This window comes from Panthera leo, chromosome B1, assembly GCF_018350215.1.
Source record: "Panthera leo isolate Ple1 chromosome B1, P.leo_Ple1_pat1.1, whole genome shotgun sequence".
In the NCBI taxonomy this organism is placed as follows: domain Eukaryota; kingdom Metazoa; phylum Chordata; class Mammalia; order Carnivora; family Felidae; genus Panthera; species Panthera leo.
Genome location: NC_056682.1, coordinates 79017762 through 79038958, shown reverse-complemented (window position 1 = coordinate 79038958; position 21197 = coordinate 79017762). Strand labels below are relative to the sequence as shown.

Sequence of the window (21197 nt, the reverse complement as noted above, 5' to 3'; positions counted from 1 at the left end):
GCTAGCTCTTCACCCAAGAAAAAGAAAGCAATATCCATACAAGACTTGTACACAAATTTCTATGTTACAGTCCCTAATCTGGAAACAACCTAATGTCCATCAACAGGTGACCGGACTACCAAACTGTGCAGTATCTGTATGGTGGGATGAACTAGTGATACGTGCATTAGCATGGATGAATCTCAAAATAATTATGCTGAGTGAAGAAAGGCAGACAAAAAGAAAAAAAAGCACAGTACATACTGCATGATTCCATGTATGTGAGACTCGGGAATATGGAAGTCCAACTTGCCAGAAAGCAATACAGAAAGCAACTGGGGAGCAGGAGGTGGAAGTAAAGGTTAAAAAAGGGGCACAAGGAAATTTTTCGGGTAATAAATATGTTTGTTATCTTGATGGTGATGACAGTTTCATGGGTGTATACGTGTGTCACATTTCCCAAAGGCACGCTTTAAGAATGTTCAGTTTAGGGGCGCCTAGGGTGGCTCAGTCAGTTATGCGTCCGACTTTGGCTCAGGTCATGATCTCGCGGTTTGTAAGTTTGAGCCCCACGTTGGGTTCTGTTGCTGACAGCTCAGAGTCTGGAGCCTGCTTCAGATTCTGTGTCTCCCTCTCAAAAATAAACATTTAAAAAAATGTTCACTTTACTGCGTATCAATTATACCTTGATTAAAAAAAATACTAAAAGGACCCTTTTTCCCTCGGGGAATTTTGCAGAATATCATCATTTATGATATAGCCATTTGGGTCAAGCAGTCACTGAGTTCCGATCTTCTGCCAAGCATGGCACTGAGAAAACCAAGCTGGCAGAGGACAGTCGGACACACTGACCACTGGGGTGGACTCTAAGTGTTTCCACAAGGCCACTTTGCTTAAGGCACACAGACTCTGAAAGGCTGTGGATAAGCAAGTTTTAACTTTGGTCGTCAGTCTCCTTACACGCAAACTGCTTCAAAATGAATCAGCTATTATCATACGTTGCAATGATGACACATTACATACCAATCTTGATACTGCACTTGTGCCTGTCCATATGTTTGAACACATATGAGAATTCATCAAGAAGGAACCACAAAAACCCATTCTGAGTCCACTAGAAAGGACTTTCAACAAAACTGACAGAAGAAAGTAAATGTACTACTCGTTCTTGTGCAGATGACCTGCCCTCCAGGCACTGTTTTTCTCTGTTCCCCATGTGAGTTGTGTTCTCTAGAGCTGTGTTTGCCATCATTTTTTCGTCCTAAGATTTTCCATTAGGCCATGCTCTTTAGGCCACTGACAATTAGCAAAATTATCACTGAATTCACCTTGTGGGAATGTGACCCATCACATGAAAAGTTGAGAGAAAGCAAAATCAATGTGATATGTATGGAGTCTTTGGTGTAAAACACCGGAAAATGACATTCTTTATCAATCAAACCACAGAGACGCCACATTCCACTGGCATAAACCAAATTTTAAAGGATGACTCATTATTTCAATAGTAGTATTGTTATAATACCAGCCATGGAGAGTGGCAACATTTTTCTGAACGGAGAAATATTTGAATTCTTATACAAATCATATGGGCTGAACTTGGGCAATAACTTTTCCAGAAGAAAGTACGAAAACCTCACAAATATCAAAAACTAAATCAGCATGACTGTGTACAACTTTTTTTTTTTTTGAGCCAGAACTAGAGAAAACTGCTCACAAAGTGAAACAAGAAGCATATTTCAAGTGACATAACAAAGCAAGTTATCCAAATCGATATTTTGTAGAAACTGCTAACAAACACCTCGACTACATCTATAATTGATTGATTTAGAAACAAGCTCAGAATTTACTTTCTATATTTACGTAAGACAAGAAAGGTGACTCCCGTGAGGAATGAATATAGGATTCAAAATTTGGCAAAGATTGAGATGATCCCAGTTGGCCCTAGACCACTAATAATGTTTTGGGAAGATTGGGTTATTAGATTAACAGTTGTAGAAGATGGACGCTATTTGTGCAATGTTAAAGCAAACATTTTTATTAACCAAACATTTCCTAAATTGTAAGCAGAAATGTGAAACTTGATCTGACACCTGTAGCAAATCTGAGGGCTTTCCCTGGCCCAGGACACAGAGGTTTCACCATTATGGTCCATAGTACTCTTACCCTGCTCAGAATGGAAAAAAGCCACACCCTTTACTTTAAATGAGGTTTGTTTCAAAGGTTATCTGAAAGAAATTTCCTTTCTCATCAGTTCTCAACTCTTGCTGCCTCCCACTGGATAATTTACCTCTATTCTTCCCAAAGCCCTGAGAACTCTTTCTCCCCTCTCCACTGTTTGGTCAACAGTGTGTGTGATTGTTGATCCTTCATTTAACAGGCACCAAGAGGCTCTACTTACGTCATGCATGGAGTCCAAAAGCTTGGTCAACTGGTAGAACCTTTGCCAGCTCTGCCCAGAGTTGTTGGGACACTTAGTTACCATCTTCCTCAGTTCTTTGATGTAATTTGTCCTCATTTCTTCAAATGCAGCCTGGCTTTTGAGGCCATCCTTTGGAACTGTGTTTAAGGAATACAGACATGTAAATTCCCAGGATGGGAAACAGCTCTAACAATGGTGTAGAGTATTTTGGGGTTTTTAGGCTCATACTTTTAGATTGATACTGAATCGTAATTAATTGCACTTATAAATAAATATGGCAGTTATCTATTGGCGAATTCTCGTTCACATCCATATATGAAAGAATAGTAACTGCTATTTATTGGATGTATATTAATATACACCTTGCATATATTAACTTGCTCTTGACATCAATTTTATGACATAACCGTTATTCTCATTTTACAGATGAGGAAATTGAAGACTGGAGGTTTAATCCTGCCCAAGAAACACAATAAATAAATGGCTGAGAAGGAACAGAAACCTAGGTCAATTTCCAAAGCCTGCCTCATCACCACAATGCTACACTGTCTTGTGCCCTGTCATCAAAGTTTCTTATGAATCCTAACTTGCAAGTACTTCATAGGTAAGAAAATACACTTTGATTTTCCAGGAAAACTGGAAGAGCCACCAACAGTCTAAGCCGGGGCTAGAATTAGAAAGCAACATCTCCATATCGATATTCAAATATCAAAGACACTTGGGGATACTGGCCATCTACCAAGGGGGAGGCCAGGCATGCTGAGAAGTGCTTTCTACCTTCTTTGTACCAGGATCCTATGAGCAGTTGGGCATGGTCACGTGGCCTTCCAGACAACCTGGTGGTGGTGCTGTGCACTGGTTTGCGTGTGCAAAGGAGTAACACAGCGGTGGCTCTGTGTGCAAGGCAGAATCGAAAACTTTTCGGAGAATAAACCACGTTCACCTTATCTGTGATGATGTGGAAAATGAAGCATCACATTTTCTTTTGTGTGGTGGCTGGTGTTTACTTTTATTTGGGATTCAGGGCTTGGAAACGTATCAAGTGTTTCTGTGACCTGCTGAAGGGAGATGCTTTGTCCCAGGACACACGTGAAAGCACTTTACAGAGGACAGGCGCTCCTGTGCCTGGAAGGAGGTGTATGTAGGGCAGAGTATAAACTAAAGTACTCCCTTTGAAAATCTACTTTCGTGTTTGCTTTCTTTCTACTACAGCCAATAGTGATATGCATGCTTTAACTTTGAAAAATGAAATCACTTAGGACTTTATTTTTAGGAGATGAAGATCTAAAGAAAATTGATCTTGTGAAATTAATGTTCTGAGTTTGAAACTGCTCTTATTTTCACTTCTTAATTATACAGCATGTTTGTTAATTTATCATAACTGGGATAAATAATGATTCACTTGGGTCATCAGCCCTTTAGAACAGCTAAGTACATTTTTGAGTATTATGAGGACCCTGGAAACCTGAAATACTGCTGCTTCCAAATTAAACCCTGGCTGTCCCGTACAAAAATATGGATTATCTTGCAAATTAAATTCACATATTATGTTAACAGTCTTCTCGAGTTTAATTGTTGAGGCTTTGGTTTGTGGTTTATCTAAGTCTATTTTTGTGGGGAAAAAATAAATCCCTAATAGTAATTGCACAAATTCCCGAGACTGCCACAAGAGTGGCTGTGGTTTCAAATATTTGACATTCATGTCAAAAGTTAAATGCCATCCATTATATAACAGATAGTTTGTTTTCTTTAAAAATAAAGCCTTGTTTTAAAAGTATAAAAAATATGAAGGATGGTAATAACCAGGATGTTAATAGTCAAACTTTAGATCTACTTTCTACCAAACTTTTAATGTTAACTTAAAACTTTCTGAAAGAAACTGAATGTCTGCAAATACTTTGCAAACAGTGCCCACCCACAGATTATCATTTATTTTTTTAAGTTATAAAATGTTATGGAGTAAACCTTTTGCTTTTCAGTATAAATATTTATGGATAACATCCTATACATTAAAAAACTACCTAAAATTAGAATGGAGTGAATAAATTTCACTACTATATTTCACTACTATTTGGTATATCCACTAAAATCCACCAAGGCCTTCATATGGATAGTCCTGTATCGGAAATTCTCAAGATTATAAACAACTTATGTCAAATATTACTTATATATTATCTGTAACTGAAATATATTGTACCAATTTCCCAGCCAGATTTTTTAGGAGTTGAAGCAAACCCACAAATAAGGAGAACTTAAGCAAAACCTCAAATTTTGGAGGTCGGCCCAGATTTTCTGAATTTACTTATTAAATACAGCAGGGCTGCTGGAAATCATCCAAAATCTATGGGCTGGAGAAGAGCAAAGAGACAATTGGGATAGAGGGTCGTCTGCTTTCCTCCATAAGCATTAAGAACACAAGATTCTCTCAATGTCATTGGTAAAGACATTCTTGATACACTGGACATTAGGTGTACAATTTAACATCCTAAATAAGAAGAACAATTTTCACACATTCTGTCATACATTAGCAAAATAAGCTTACTAAAGCCTGCAGCTCTATGATTCATACAATTCTTTACTTATGTTTTCTTGCCTTTTTATTTTGCTTTTCCAGCATCTACAAAACCCAGAATTGAAAGTATTGAGCTAGTTGGAAGCTAATAAATTACTTCGGGTAGCTTCAAAATGGTATCAGAATTGATTAAAGGCTGACTGATTAAATGGTATAAAAGGATAAGACACCAATTAAGATTGAGTAGTCAGGATTTGTAAAGAATTGGTATCATGAGCATTTTTTAGAAAAAAATACTTTATTTAAATTCTATCACCCATTTGATCTATCTATATCTATATATTTATGTCTATATCTATATCTACATCTATATCAATCTAAAACATTTTTCAAGCCAGTAATGGTTAATGACCTTGCTTGGAAAGGGGAATAAAATCACGGTCACCGAACTTATAGATTCCAGTTATATTCCAAAAGGATAAATCAGGAACATCAGAAATCTCAAGGAAGAACAGAGCGGGGAGAAAGAGCCTGGTTCTACTGACCCTGCAGAGGAGGGTTGCAAACACAACCCTACAGGAGACTGCCTGAGTGTAATTAGTGAGGAATGGTAAGGCCTGCGGCAAACAGGAGAGAGCATGCCCTGCCCTGGGCGATCAAATTCAATGAAAATAAAACAAGACAAAAGGCCAAAAGCAACCTAAATTCCTGTGCAGGCCAAACAAAACACAGCTGTGAAGTGCTGGTCCCACCTCCCTACCAGGCTGCTGTTTTGCCCCCTTCCTGGGAGCCTGAGTCTGGCCCACTAACCGACCGATCCACTCTTCCTGCCACGCTCCTATGCCACCAGCCTGCCTTTGCACCCTTTGCTCCCTGCTCTGGGGGCCAGCACGAACAACACTGGATGTGAAGTCCAAAGCCATGGGTTTGAGTTCTAATTCGCAGAGGATACTGAACACAAACACTTGTGTGCCTCCTTTTTGTTAACTTTAGAATGGGGCTATCAATTTCAGAGGGTTGTGTGAAGCATTAAACTAGATAATATACGAACACTTCAAAAACTGCAAGGTGCTAACCATAGGGAAGCAGATGCTTATCCACAGTCGCTGTGGCAATCCCCTCTTCCTGCTCGTCACTACTTGATTCAGGCTAACTCCTCCTCAGATCCAGTCCCTCTTTGCTGGAAATAACATCTCTTCTTACCCCTTCTGTCCTTGGCTAGTGATGCCACTTCCTCCCAATGACTCTACTCAAAACTGCCCCTTCTCCCATGTCCCTGATTCATGGACCAAGGTGGCAGGGAGTGGTGCTGGGCAGGCACTGGATTCTCTTTTCTGCCTCCAGGTGGTCACTCAACAATCTCTCATCCCTTGAAGTCCATGTCATTCGCCCTGGCATCCAGAACATTTCTGTTTCCCCAGCGGCCACAGCACTTGCCTTAGACATTTCTTCTCCATACTGTCTCCTGCCATCGCTCTCATCTGGCTCTCATCTGATGTAAACTTACTCAAGTTCTATCTCCTCAGTTTGAAAATGTCTGTTGTTGCCTAAGGAAGAAGTACTCAACATCTTTGCCAAGGCTAATCCTGTCCTGTGTTGTCTCTCTGGCACCTTATGTCATCAACCTCTCTTCTCTCATACTTGGTTCCAGAAGCCTAGAAAAGCTTCCCATCAATCTGCAAGTCCCTGGCCATCTGGCAGCTGCTCGATGTCTAATGGTCAACTCTAGTAGGCTTCTCTCTGAGCTCTCAAGTTTTCTCTTGGGGAAGCTTTGCTCTTAGTCAAGCCCCTTTTGGAAACCAGTACGTGGATCCCAGTTTCTCTGCTTCTCTGACAGTCCCATCTCTGTCTTTTTGGTCCTGCCATCTTCCTTTCATGTAAGTCAACTGGATCATTCCTCTTCTTTCTCTGCCCTGGCAACCCCACTCCCCATTTTACTTTAGATGACAATTTTCTATGAGGATAATTCCACATTCATATCTCAATCCCCAAATCTGTCTTCTGAGTTCCAGTCCCCAATTCTCCTTATCTTTTGGCCTATTAGGATACATCTGAAAATTAACCCATTTGAAACAGAACTCAGTTTATAAAACTCCAGCATATCTTCTCTGAGTCCCAACATAAACATGTTCCTCTTAATGGTATGACTGCCATCTTAGTCATTTCTCCATGCTCAAAACCTGTGTCACTTCTGATCCATATCCTTTTTATTTCCTCTTCTAGTCAGCTGCCAGTTCTGCAGTGTTTCTTGAATCCATTTGCTCCTGTCCATCATACCATCATCATTTAGGTCATTATTTCAACAGCTCACAGCAGGTCTCTGTGCTTCTAAGCTGGCTAAATTCTCTTCGCTTCTCAGCCTCCCCTTAACTTTGCCCTTTAATCTAATCTAGCGCCAGATACAACTTCATAAAAACACAGAACACAGCTTAAGTCACGTCATCCCACTGCTCAAAGCCTGTGGTGTTGCACTCCTCCGCCCACCCAATAAGGTCAGGTGTCTTCTACAGGCATTGAATATTCTGGTCCAACCTACACCCCAACCTTATTCCCCACTCCTCTCCAACCAAATATAGCCTGATACCCCTTGAAAAATTAATTAAATTAATACAGAAGTAAGATAGAAATTTAGAACTTAATTGGCAAAACAACTTTTCCAAAACTAAGTTCTATTGCCTGGATATGCTTTCCCACATTTCCACAATCCCTCACATCATCCCCTCATGGGAATGCCATCTCAGACCTCATATCCAATTCATTATCCTTGCCAAGTTCTCCAAGATTCAGCTTCACCGTGACTCGCTCCTTGGTCCCCAGAACAAAACATGCTTCTCCCTTTTTTGAGCCATCATGACATTCTTTTATCTTCTGTAATGATTGGAGTATCCCTTTCTGCAGTGTATTAAAATTATCTTTGAATCTATCTTATAGTAAAACTCTCTGAGGGCAGAAACTGCACCTCATTCACTCCTGTAGTTCCTGATCTGCCTAATCCTCCCATGCATGTATAACAGACACTTAATATTTATTTAGTAGTTAGGTGGATGAAGGAATATGCTCCTTCTTTACCCAAGGCTTCATACTCTCCATGTAACTTAGTTCATTCACTAAAGACCAAAGCCCCTCTCCCACCTCCTCAGAAAATTTTTTTTTTTAATTTTTTTTTTAACGTTTATTTATTTTTGAGACAGAGAGAGACAGAGCATGAACGGGGGAGGGTCAGAGAGAGAGAGAGACACAGAATCTGAAACAGGATCCAGGCTCTGAGCTGTCAGCACAGAGCCCGACGTGGGGCTCGAACTCACGGACTGTGAGATCATGACCTGAGCTGAAGTCAGACGCTTAACCGACTGAGCCACCCAGGCGCCCCAGAAAATTTTTTATACCTACTACTTGACACTGTAAACAGGCTCATCTCCTAAAGGTAAGATTATTGAATAATGTAGAAAAAGGGCCCAAGTGGACATCAGCTTACTTGTGCTTAGCAGCAGCAACACTTTCATTATGGTGTATTCTTCAAAGGTAAGCTGCAGTCGAACAAACTGAAGGCTGATTTGGTGCATCCCCTGGCACAATTCGTACATGGCGGACTGATGCATCTTCTCTCTGCAAAGGAAATGAAGAAAATGTCTGAGAATACAAGGTTCATGATCAAACCCAGACTGGTGGCCCAAGGCAGCTTAATAAGAGATCTGACTCAGAGTTTTCCTTTGGAAAGGCTTCAACATGGAGCAGATACGTATTTGAAAGACAAGTTAGATTTCACACCGATTGGCAAACTGCTTCTAGGCCAACACTGCCATCCCATTTACTAGTACCCTGCAACCATGTATCAGAAGCACTGAAACCGAACTTTTTCGAAGGGTCGCATTATATAATTTTATGTCAAGAGTAAGGATGACTGTGTTGTGTTATATAGCAGAGAGGCCATTGTGATGTGGGGTAAAGCCCACAAACTTCTGTTCCTTTTCAGATACCAAGTGCTTATTAGCATTTTGATAAACTGTATTAGATGCTGTGAACACAGGACAGTGATGATCAGTCCTGTCTCCACATGGACCATCCTCGTGGAGGTCATGAAACACGACGGTTAACTGTTTGCAGCAGTACATTCCAAAAGGAAACTGGACAAAATTTTTAAATGTGAGAACCTTGAATAGAATCTTTCTGATAAAGGCAAAAAGCAAGATGGGGGTTTGGGGCAATATATGCACATTTTCATGGAAACAACCAATCTTCTCCCTCCACCAAATCCAAATGTTTCCCTAAACATCTATATTATGTAACAACAGAAGTCACCATTGTCCCTTTCCATGAGAAGTAAGCAAAGCATCAGTTCATTTTTAAGATTTTTCTTTCTCAAAGTCATAAATCTTTTGGGAGGGCCTGGGTAACTATTGCTTTATGATGACCAGAACTTAATAACTGAAAAAGAGACTATTAGTGAAAAATGGGAACAGACTTGACAAAGGCCAAAGAAACAGAAAAAAAGGTCAATGATGGCTGATAGATTTCCAAGGGTGACTGATGGCAGGTAGGGGTCTGTGGGACAGCAACATTGCGATACAGCTCCCAGGATGCATTCCTGGGTTCCCCTCACTGGCAGAAACCCTTTGATCCCAACTCTGAAAGCCACCTGCACAGAACCCAAAATGGAACACAGAACATTTTCTCTCCATTATTATTATATGTCTTTTGTCTCCCAGAAGCTGGAAGATATTCTTAATTAAATAGATGTTTTATTTTATTATTATTATTTTTTTAACGTTTATTTATTTTTGAGACAGAGAGAGACAGAGCATGAACAGGGGAGGGGCAGAGAGAGGGAGACACAGAATCTGAAACAGGCTCCAGGCTCTGAGCTGTCAGCACAGGGCCCGACGCGGGGCTCGAACTCATGGGCCGTGAGATCATGACCTGAGACGAAGTCGGATGCCCAACCGACCAAGCCACCCAGGCGCCCCTAAATAGATGTTTTAAACACACACACACACTACACACAAATAGCAGGAGCCTAGGTATCCACTATCCAGAACTAACAATGTAAATAAATGCTAATTTTTTTGTCATATTTACTTCAGATCTTTAAAAATTAAACATGGCAGAGTTACAGCCTGCTCTGTCTTCCTTCTGGTTCCCATTCATCTTCCTTCAAGAAGGGCACTCGCGCACGTTGGGGGATCTATTGTTTCCTCTCAGATGTGCATATTTTACTACCACATGTATGTATCTGTAAAAACAGCATACAGTACCTGATTTGTTTTATGTAAATTTGAGATTAGATACACACATTCTTCTGCAACTTATTTTCATTCAATGTTGTAATTCTGAGATGCATCTATTTTAATACAGGTAACTGTAATTTAGTTCATTGACACTGATGCAAGTTTTGTTTGTTTGAATATATTACAATTTACTTATCCATCCCACTGCCAATGGCCACTTGGGTTGTTTCCTCTTTATCACTATCATGGATGATGCCCAAGGTATACCTTGTGCATTAATCTAGGATACACAATGACAGCAGAATTGCTGAGTCACAGATCAGCACACATCTGCTGCCTCCATTCCAACCAGTAAGAGATAAGAATTTCCTTTTATTCCACATCCCTGGCAATACTTTTCATTATCTAACTTAAAATTTGTTGCCAACTGATGGGGGTTGAAAGGACAGTCCCATTGGTGCTTTTACTTGCATTCCCATTAACACCAGTCCGCTGAACATTTTTCAAATGCTTTTTGACCATTTGGGTTTCTTGTTTGGTGATGTGTCTCTCCATATCTTTATCCATGTTACTGTTAATCTTTTTCCCCTTCTATCACTAAGCAACACTACCTTTATTCTTAGTATTTTTTTTGCCTTAAATTTTTTTTCTGATATTAATTTTGTTTCTTCCTTTCTCCTTTCCTGTCTCTTATTTTCTTCTGCTCTCTCTTTAGAATTTCCCTGGTAGACCCTAATTATGTTTCACAGGTCTCTTACCAACAGCAAAAAAAAAAAAAAGGATTTAAAAAATCTGAGAGTCTGTGTATTTTAACAACTTAGTTTAATCTGTTTTCCTTTATCAAGGTTATTGATGTTTTATGATTTTTTTTCTATTACTCTAACTTTCCTCTTTTCCCTCTTTCTTGCCACTTTCCTTCCTTTTACTGAATTGATCCGGCTTAAAAAAAAAAAAAAATCCCCCTTTGCAGGGTGCCTGGGTGGCTCAGTTGGTTAAGGGGTTATTCAGATTTCACCTCAGGTCATGATTTCACAGCTCGTGGGTTCAAGCGCTGGACGGGACAGGCTCTGTGCTGACAGCTCAGAGTGTGGGGCCTGCTTCGGATTCTGTGTCTCCCTCTTTTTCTGCCCTCCCCCCCACAACCTTGTACTCTCTATCAAAAATAAACATTAAAAAAAAAAATCCCCCTGTGCTCCAGGAATGGATTCAGAAGGTACACATTTTATTTTCATTCTTTAATTATCATGTTGTGAATTTGTATACTTAAAAATTGAAAGTTAATCCATAGCTTTTCCATGAGAAACACACAAACAAGTAGAATACCTTTGGTCTACTGCTTCTAGTCCTCCATGTTACTGCTCTTTAGAATTTACATTACACCGTTTTTCACATCTCCCCTGAAATCAGCCCATCTCTCTTCAAACCCACATGACCGTCTGTCTCATTTTGATGTGTTTCTTTGGTCCCCATTGTTCCCTGTACTTTACTCCATCCTTCTGGGTTCGATTTCTTACATATTAAAGAATATTTTCTCATAATTCTTTCAACAGCGGTCAATCACTGAAAGTTCAAATCTTTCAGTCTTGATTTGTCTGAAAATGCCTTTATTTTATCTTCATTCTTTAAAAAGTTAGAAGGGCACCTGGGTGGCTCAGTCAGTTAAGCATGCGACTTCAGCTCAGGTCATGATCTTCCGGTTTGTGAGTTTGAGCCCCTTGCAGGGCTCTGTGCTGACAGCTCAGACCCTGGAGCCTGCTTCGGATTGTGTCTCCCTCTCTCTCTGCCCCTCCTCTGCTCATGCTCTGTGTCTGTCTCTCAATAATAAATAAATGTTAAAAAAAATTAAAAAGTTAGAGATTTTCCAGCTTGATACTTTCCCTCAATACTCTGAAGATAGTATTCCACTGTAGCTGGGCCTTAATAGCAGCTGCTTTGGGGAGATTTCTTGTTAGGCTAGTTGTCATTCTAATGCAGGTAGCCTCCATTTTCTCTCTGGTAACTTACCAAAAACTCCATTTATTTGATGCCTGCAGTTTCATTATGAAGGACCTAAGTCCTGCTCAGAACTCAATATCCTTATTTGATTTGAAGATGTAGGTATTTCTTCAGTTCCGAAATGTCCTTCTACGTTGTTTCTTCAAGTATCACCCTATCCCTTTCCTGTTACTTTTTCTCTTTGGACTGCTATTCGTAGGGCCTTGGTTCTTCTCATTATGTCTTCCATATCAACCTCCCTCTCATATTTCTATCTTTTTATCTCTCTGGACTGTAACTAGGTGATTTTCTCAGATTCACTTTCTAACTATACATATTTTTTGTGTGTCTGATATGTTTAATGTCTACAGTGTTTTAATGACAACATTTTTCATGTGTAGATGCCTAGAAATAACTACTTAGTTCTTCCTCAAACGTCTGTTATTTTCCATAAGGTACTTCTTACTTTGTGGTTATTATATATTCTTTCCCTAAATTACATCTTTACTTACTACATCCCTGAATACTTTTAACATGTGTGTTTCCTAGTTGCCTTCAGATTTTTTGGTGGTGGTGTTCAATTTACTGGGATGCTAATATGCGTGTCTGAGCACTGTTCTGGGTGAATCCTCGGGGCATTGCCTTGTGGAAGGGACTCTGAGGGAAGTTTCAGCATTTATAACTGTTGGGGGTATAAACATTTCACTTGTTTTGGACAAGCTTTTATGCTAATGTCTTAGCTTACATGCTCTTTGCAAGACTTGCGTAGTTTAAATTTAGACTCCACATTTGATGTGATACAGGCTTGTGTTTCTTATGTCTTTCAGCTTCTCTGCCATGTCCCTGGGCTTGCTGGCTGGTGTGTTGAGTTTTACTGTCCTTATTAGTAGACAGTGAAATCTTTGCAGAGCTGTGGCTTTATACAAGAGCCTCCACTTTAGGCCCCAGCCTTGCCAGAGTCTATGTTCTTGTCTCCTGTTCGTGTCCTAATATCCACCCCCCCTGTCGAAAGCATTCATCTACATCCACTAGTCTGTGCGCCAGCTATAGCTTTGGGTCCAAGTTAAACCACTCTGGCTGTGAATTCCCTCTTCTTGCACCTGTTTGTTCCCCCTTTTAAGCTTGCCTATATATCTAAGACTTTCTTTTTTACTTAAAAAATTTTTTTTGAATGTTTATTCATTTTTGAAAGACAGAGAGAGACAGAGCACAAGCAGGGGTGGGACGGAGAGAGAGGTTGGCCGGGGGGGGGGGGGGGGGGGGTACACAGAATCCAAAGCAGGCTCCAGGCTCCGAGCTGTCAGCACGGAGCCCGACGCGGGGCTCGAACTCACGAACCGCGAGATCATGACCTGAGCTGAAGTGAGATGTTCAACTGACTGAGCTACCCAGGCGCCCCTCTAAGACTTTCTTTTTTAAATGCAGAATTTCTATGTGCTTAGAGGAAAAAAGAAGGCTCAATTCAGTTCCCCCATTATGACGATTATGATTCTTAAAGGCAGGATCCATGTCTGGCTAACCTTTCTGAATATTAAACAGAATATGAGAGCCAAGTGTCATGTGTCAATCTTTGCTCAATGTATGTTCTATGAATGAATGAGAGAGAGAAGGAAAGAAAAAAGTGAAGACAACCAAATGAAGATTTGCATATGATGATGCTATTAGAGCAAGATGATACTGAAAACTTACACAAAGGAAGATCAAATGTCTAGTAAGATAGATATGGCATTTGTGAAGTTCTTCAAAACTTTCTAAAAAAGAAAGAGGAGAGATTTAGGTTGTACAATGGGGTGGAGTGGATTACAAATCAGGATATCCATGGAATACAGCACAACATGCATTTGACACTATACAAGTTAAAAAGCAGACTCTATGCATTTGATTCCTCAGGCCACCTTGTGTTGGAGACAGCACAGCCATCCTTGGCTTCACCTCAGGAGGGTCAGGAGATGTGCAGCCCATGAGCCCTTCTGGGTGCTGGCTTTGTGAGTCTGCGATGGTTCTGTTTCTGAGACCCAGACTTACTGCATGTCAAACTGGGATACTAAGAACAATTTCAACCTTGCAGAAATGTAGGAATCAATTATATGGGAATTCTTTTTTAACCTTTTAAAAATTTTTATTAATTTTTGAGAGAGAAAGAGAGAGAGAGAGAGCATGAGTGGGAAGGGCAGAGAGAGGGAGGGAGACATAGAACCCGAAGCAGGCTCCAGGCTGTGAGCTGTCAGCACACAGCCTGATGCAGGGCTCAAACCCACAAACTGTGAGATCACAACCTGAGCCGAGGTCAGACACTGAACCGACTGAGCCACCCTGGTGCCCCTGGAAATTCTTAAATTATAAAGTACTGTACAACTCTTATATTCTTTTGTTTTTTTGGTATAAGAGAACAAAATGCTTTCTGAGAGACCCAAGATCATTTTGCCTAAAACAAACCAAGCAATAATCAAATTTTTAAAATGAATTTATAGGAAAATAATATTGTATTATCATGATTATTTCTACATGTAGGTTGATAATGCAGAAAAACCAGAGAGAGTGCCGATTTTCAGGAAGGTGAAAGGAACGTGCCTGGAGAAGAACATGAGGACTAAACACCTCCGTGTTCAAGTGCTTCTGTTCTCAGATGTGTTGACAAAACACCCATGCACAGATTTAAGGTTAAAGAGAGACCTCAGATTCTACCAGAAGACAGATTAGAAGATCAATGTGTGCACACCTAAAGAAAGCATTTATTTTTATTTTTATTTTTTTGCCCTTTCAGTCTGAACAGCATCTCCTTAACTCCTTCTTGAGGTATTATTATTACCTGAATAACCTCCGTGGTCTTCGTAGCTATCATGCATGGGCTGCCTACTGTACACCAAGGCTAAACTTATTCTTGTCAATTCTCACGATGCCCTGTGAAGAATGATCTCATGCTCATGATAAGGAAATGCAGGTACACGATGCAGCCTGGAGCCAACCCCAGGTTTTCCATCTCAAACTCAGGCCGTTTATCTCTCTCCGCACTTGCCAGTGGCCCAACAGTTTTTAGCTGTTTTCTCCAGAGCATCTCTTCACAACTATGAAGAGATATTTGGTACCTCATATGTTTTGTTATTACATACGCTCATTTGTTTACCCTTTGCCCTCCATTATGTGGGAAGATTTTGTGTTTACAAATGCCGCTGCTGTTTCCACTGCATGAAATTGAGTTCTCCAAATGAAGAGTACCAGGTACTCAATATAGCTTGAAATCTCAAGAAAATAGGCCATCTTGAAAACACATTTTACAGCACATCATTTTTGCACAATTAGATTAAATGCACAGAAATGTACATCCACAGAAGCTGAAACAAGGACAATCTTTTTGGCATGATACTGGTATTAATTTTACAATATTACTTCACAGAAATACTCTTTGCTACGTGCTTTTATTCATTTTATAATCTTACCTCATTTTCAGTAATGTAAAAATACATGAGCAACTTTGGGGAAAAGACAAAATTTGTATAATGCTCCTAAAACATAAAAGTAAATGCAAAAGTCACCCTTGAACACTGAACCAATATAAAGCCAGTAAGAGATTACTGATGTCGGCAACATCCTTGTACTAAAGTGAATGTCAGGACTGAATAACTGACAGCCTTCTCCACAGTGGGCACATGTCATCCGTTTATAAACATCTCATTTGCAGAACAGAATGAACTCTATTTTTGGATAAATAAATACAATAACCAAAATGGGCATAGAGACCCTGTTCCGATTCCAAAGACCTTGGGATAAAATCGACAAGAATAATAGTTCTAAAATATTTTTAAAAAAACACTTCAAAAAGATAAAAGAAATATTTCAATAGTTTTGCAAACTTGTAATTTTCTCAAACTAAGAAACCAATTTTATTCAGAGCTATAACTTCATCTGGTTCTCTCTTAGAACGTCCATAAAATCATATGGTCATTTGGAAATAGTTTTAAAATATTAAAATAATCTAATGTCTCCAAACCTGATTAATAACTTGGAACAAAAGTGAATAATTCAAGAGTTAGAAAATATTTTTTTCCTGGCTTTTTGAGAGAAGTTGAGGTTGAAAATGGAATTCACTTTCATGATAACAGTGGGAATTAGAAAAAGTCCCATTATAATCAGAGTATTAAAGACATTCACAATTTAAATGATTCATATGCCAGTTGCCTGCTTTTAATTTAGTAAATAATCGGAACAACTTTTGTGTCTATAGGACCCATGCCTTCTTGCCATTATTATGTTAACAGTATTGCCTTATTTTACATTATGAGGATAGTCCTTTGAACCTATTGGCCACTGGCCATTAAGCAACACTCTTGTTTTGGTATTCAAGTATCGGTTTACCAAGACACTACTAAAAAAGTATATGAAAAGCTTAGTCATTCAGTTATCTGGAGGTCTAGCTGGAGGCAGTTGATTTGGGAAATTACTGACCCAAACTAAATGCAATCCTGGAATCATATTTATCTTCTGTTCTGTTACAGGTAAATATTTGATAAGCGCAAGCTACAAAACATTCCAAACTATGGGCATTTGCAGAATTCAGGAGCTCTAAGTATTAGCCCGAATGTCTCCTGTGACTTCTCATGCTGTGGCTATCTACAGACAGAACACAAGCTAACTTCTACTTAAAGAATCTTTGCAGAAATTTAAAGCAAGGTCTCAAAGAGACATTTGTACACCCGTGTTCACAGCAGCATTATTCATAATACCCAAAATGTGGAAGCAGTCCAAGTGTCCCTAGACAGATGAATGGATAAACAGAATGTGCTATTTCCATATAATGGAATATTATTCAGCCTTAAAAAGGAAGGATATTCTGACAGATGCTACAACATGAATGAACCTCGATGATATTCTGTTAGGTAAATAAGCCAGTCACAGAAAGTCAAATACTATGTGATTCCACTGATATAAGGTATGTGGAGCAGTCAAACTCATAGGAACAGAACGTAGAACGGCTATTCCCAGGGGCTGGAGGAAGGAAGGAACGAGGATTTATTTACCTAATGTGTGAATATACTTAACATTAGTGAACTATAGAGTTAAAAAGGGTTATGTTGGTAAATTTTATGAGTATTTTTATCACAATTGAAAATATTTCTATTAGAAACAAAAAGGCTTCTCTGCAGCCCATGATCCTATCTGCTGTACTTTGATTGAGATTAAGAAACTAGGATGTGCATTTAATTAAGTAGCTTCTCTTAGGGTTCGGGCTTTTCATTCATTCTTCTTCTTTTATAATACATAAAATAATCTCTTTTCTTCTCGGTTTCTGCTACTTGCCTTTCACCTTTTTGTGTCTTGATGGATTTTTAGTCTTACTGTATGTACTTTTACTGCAGGCTGTGCTAAATGTTTTTTAAAAGCAGTAAGGGTAAAAATTCTTTAATAAACCATAATTTCAGAAAGTCAGTCAGAAACACTTCCTCAAAGGTCTGTCTGTTGTAGTTCTGGTACCCTGAGGGAGAAGGGAAAATACAACTACCTTTATCACTCTTTTCTCTTTCCAAGAATTTACATTTAATAAACATAATCCCTTCACATTGGCTGGTTTTATAAATGCCAAAGCATAAAAGGTCCCCAGCTCTTTCAACTACAGGAGTCTATGAAAGGTACAGTGACATTTTTTAACTTACAATTCTTTAGCAATATTGCACTAAAGTGTACCCTGGTCACCTAAATACCTTTCAGGGGTGTCAAACATCACTTTATTTAGTAAGGAGCTACAAAAATGAACTTTTCACATTAGCCCGTGGATTAAGCAACAGGCAACTCTCATCACTTCGAAGGCACGTGTTCTCCTGGATAATCATCTGTGGTTGATTTTTGTATGTGTGTAGATCCCAAATTACGCCAGTGCTAAATAAATATCTGGTAGCCACTGAGAACAGGTAAGTCCAATGGATTTCACACACTGTGAGTTGCTCGTAAAATATAGATACCAACAACACCCAGCAAGGCTCATTCAGGGCCAGGCTCCCTGGAGCCTCAAGACTTCACAAGCAAGTTTGCTAACATTGCTCTTACTTCTGTAAGTTGCCCCTAGGAATGTGTGTCTGTATTACATTGTAATACTGTCAGTCTTACACAGAGAGTGAAATAATTTCAGTGGTGTGGTGCACGCACAATCACAGCCGATCTGAAAGACCAGACCTTACATCTGATGCTGCAAACCACATTATTATGTCCAAATAAATGTAACATCATGTTAAGTGGTCAGTGTTAACAGATGGTCCCTGTCTTAGGCTTGTTATTTCCCTAAAAAATAACATGCAGAAACAGGTTCCCCCCCAACCTTAATTAAAATAAAAATGAACTCAATTTGAAGATCCAAATTATTCCAGTGTATGATATACATTTTTTTTTCATAGTCTTACCAGATTTTTCCTTAACTGATGAACAAGATGTATCCATAAAAGGACCATTAGGCTAGCTGCAGTTCTGATGTCTGTTATAGTATTTACGTTACTTATTTACAGCCAGGGCAGAACTCAGTCACTTTGGTCTAGGAATTGCTGGAGAATGTTGCTTTTCTGGACTAGTGAGCCAGAGAGTGGTATCCCAGTGGTCTTTATGACATTCATCAATTCTCTATTAATTGTACATGGCCAACTCTAGTAAGAGTTAAAAGCTAACTCAGTGTTTTGTTTGTCACCTTAAGTGACGTTCCAGAAGGGATGTGTTTTTCTAGAAGTACCCTTGAACCTAAGCATCACAAATGGCCACTGACTTTAGTAGATGTTACACAGATCAAATCATATTTGACAATCTAAAAACTGAGAAAGGGCTTGGCTACATGACCATAATTTGCTACTGATAGTCCTAGAAATCATGAAAAAAATTCTTTTCACCATATATTTTAGGTACAGTTTTTTGTAAAACACTCTTTTGTACCTTAGGTTTTAAAATACTTACATAGCACAATTTCTTTTGGTACAAGGACACATATTTGTGGTACAGGAAAGAAAACAGGAAGCTATAACCCACTGTGAAAATTTCCTCTTACCTGCTATATTAAGGTTAAAATACCCAATAGCATGCTTAGAGCCTCATGAGCACTTAATAAAATGCAAACCATGTTAAGATTTAACACCTCAATTGCTCGACACATAGAAAGGATACAAAAAAACCAATATTCTCTGGTAAAGGATTTTTTAAAAAATTATCAAAGTCTCACTTTTGTAGGATGTAGACTTTAACACTAAATTTCTGCAGATTTAATGATATGCAGACCACAGATGTTCCAACAGAAGACAGAAAACCTTCAGTGAGCTATTACTGCCTCAAACCGGGACACTTTAGGTATAGACTTAAAGACACGGCTTAATTTCAATAAACGACCACAGTTTCCTCACTTGTGAAAAGGAGCCGTAAAAAGGCTAGATTCCTCCTTGATAACCACTAAATTTCAAGAATGTCAACAAAGTTCATTGCTGAATTCAGGAGTGTGGCTAGACTATTGTGTGGGTAAAGGGTGACAGCAAAGCACTTTTCCTAGTACAATAAAAGATTTGTATTAAGTCGCAACTTATGGAGTCATGGTCTTCTTGAAGCCAAAGTCACATTATTCTAGCCACAGACCTGGCCCAGGTTATAAGGAAGGACATGTACTCCGATAAAGCCCAGGTGTTCAGTTAGGCTTCCAAGGTAACAGCAGAGTGTGGCTCACACAGAGGTGCCCGCCAGTGCTCGCGTGGTGAGAGTGGGGCTGCAGAAGGCAGAAAGCAACTGTGCTCGCATGACAGGACCGCGGACTCCTCCTTCTACCTGCAAAGTCTTACTGTGCAAGAAGAAAACAGCCGAACCCCCAGAGACTGTTATCACAGACACTACTCAATTCATTAATCAAACTGGGTCCTAGAAAATGTTTTCGGGTGCCATAGTTTTGGAAGAAAGGTTTTTTTGTTTTAGAGTTTGAATCATTCTAAAAGCTGGTAAGTCATCTGCCTAAATACTAATAAAAAAAGATGATGTTCAACTCAATTAATTTATTAGACATTAGCCACGTGTCCTTTCTTATTATTCTGAACATCTGTCACAAAGCAGATTTTGTTCAGGACATTATGAACAACTGCATCATTCATGACTGGGTGAAGTGAGTATAACACTACCAGGCCGCTATGCCCGTAGTGACATCTGTTTCCTCTGTAAAACAGCAACACTGAAACCATACTACACATGTGCAAGAAGTGACATGAACACAACGCTTATTCAAAGCACAGCCTAAATATTTCTCATCTTCTTTACCCACTTGCAGAAAACTGCTAGTCAAGATAGCTGAGTACAGCTGATGTTCCTAACCTTCCCTTATACTCTGAAATTCTATGAACTTCTGAACATTCTCTAATCAGAACAAAATGGCCATGCAGTCTTTAATGACAAATGATTTTGGGGGGAGTTTTTGGGTTCATCTACCAGAGCGTGGAGGGTAGAGGCCGATGCTTCAAAAGCAGGCAGGACCCCATTCCCAGCCAGACACTGGGCCTCACAACCTGGTAAGAGACTGTGATTCGAACCCCTCCCTCACTACTGCTCAGCACAAAGGGCCGGGGGTGGGGCCGGGCAGCCAGTTGACAGCAGTGTTTTTCTGCAACAAGTACAAAGGATAGTGGTCAGGAAGGATATAAAATATAATAAAAATCAGAAAAGCAAAGTCACTTCTTCGAGTAGCTTCTGGAACAATTTCAATGATTTTAAGACTAAGACTAAGACCAGGATAGGTGGAACGTGAGTGAAAAAGCTTCCCATTTTGGGTTACCACTCCAAAGAAGAGAGCAAGAAAGATCATATTGAAGTGAAACAGCAACTTTGTTCTTTCTGTTTTTCTTCCCCCTGCAAAGGTGTATGAAAACCTGAACACATCTCGTTTCAGAACTTGAAAATTGCTCAGAAGGTAGATCTTAAAAATTCTCATCACAAGATGGGGTGCCTGGATGGCTGGCTCAGTCGGTTAAGTGTCTGACTTCAGCTCAGGTCATGATCTCAGGGTTTGTGGGTTCAAGCTCTACATCATGCTCTGTGCTGACAGCTCAGGGCCTGGAGCCTGCTTCACATTCTGTGTCTCCCTCTCTCTCTC

At 39.6% G+C, this 21197-nt stretch overlaps 1 protein-coding gene across 1 annotated transcript in view; it reads right to left on the bottom strand.

Moving 5' to 3' along the window:
• NR3C2 (nuclear receptor subfamily 3 group C member 2) overlaps positions 1-21197 on the bottom strand; it is a 346713-nt gene that overhangs the window by 34844 nt on the left and 290672 nt on the right. The window contains exons 7-8 of the mRNA XM_042935342.1: positions 8386-8516; positions 2378-2535 (exon numbers count right to left, since the gene is read on the bottom strand). Coding sequence (XP_042791276.1) covers positions 2378-2535; positions 8386-8516 — 289 coding nt within the window. The remainder of the gene's footprint in view (positions 1-2377; positions 2536-8385; positions 8517-21197) is intronic.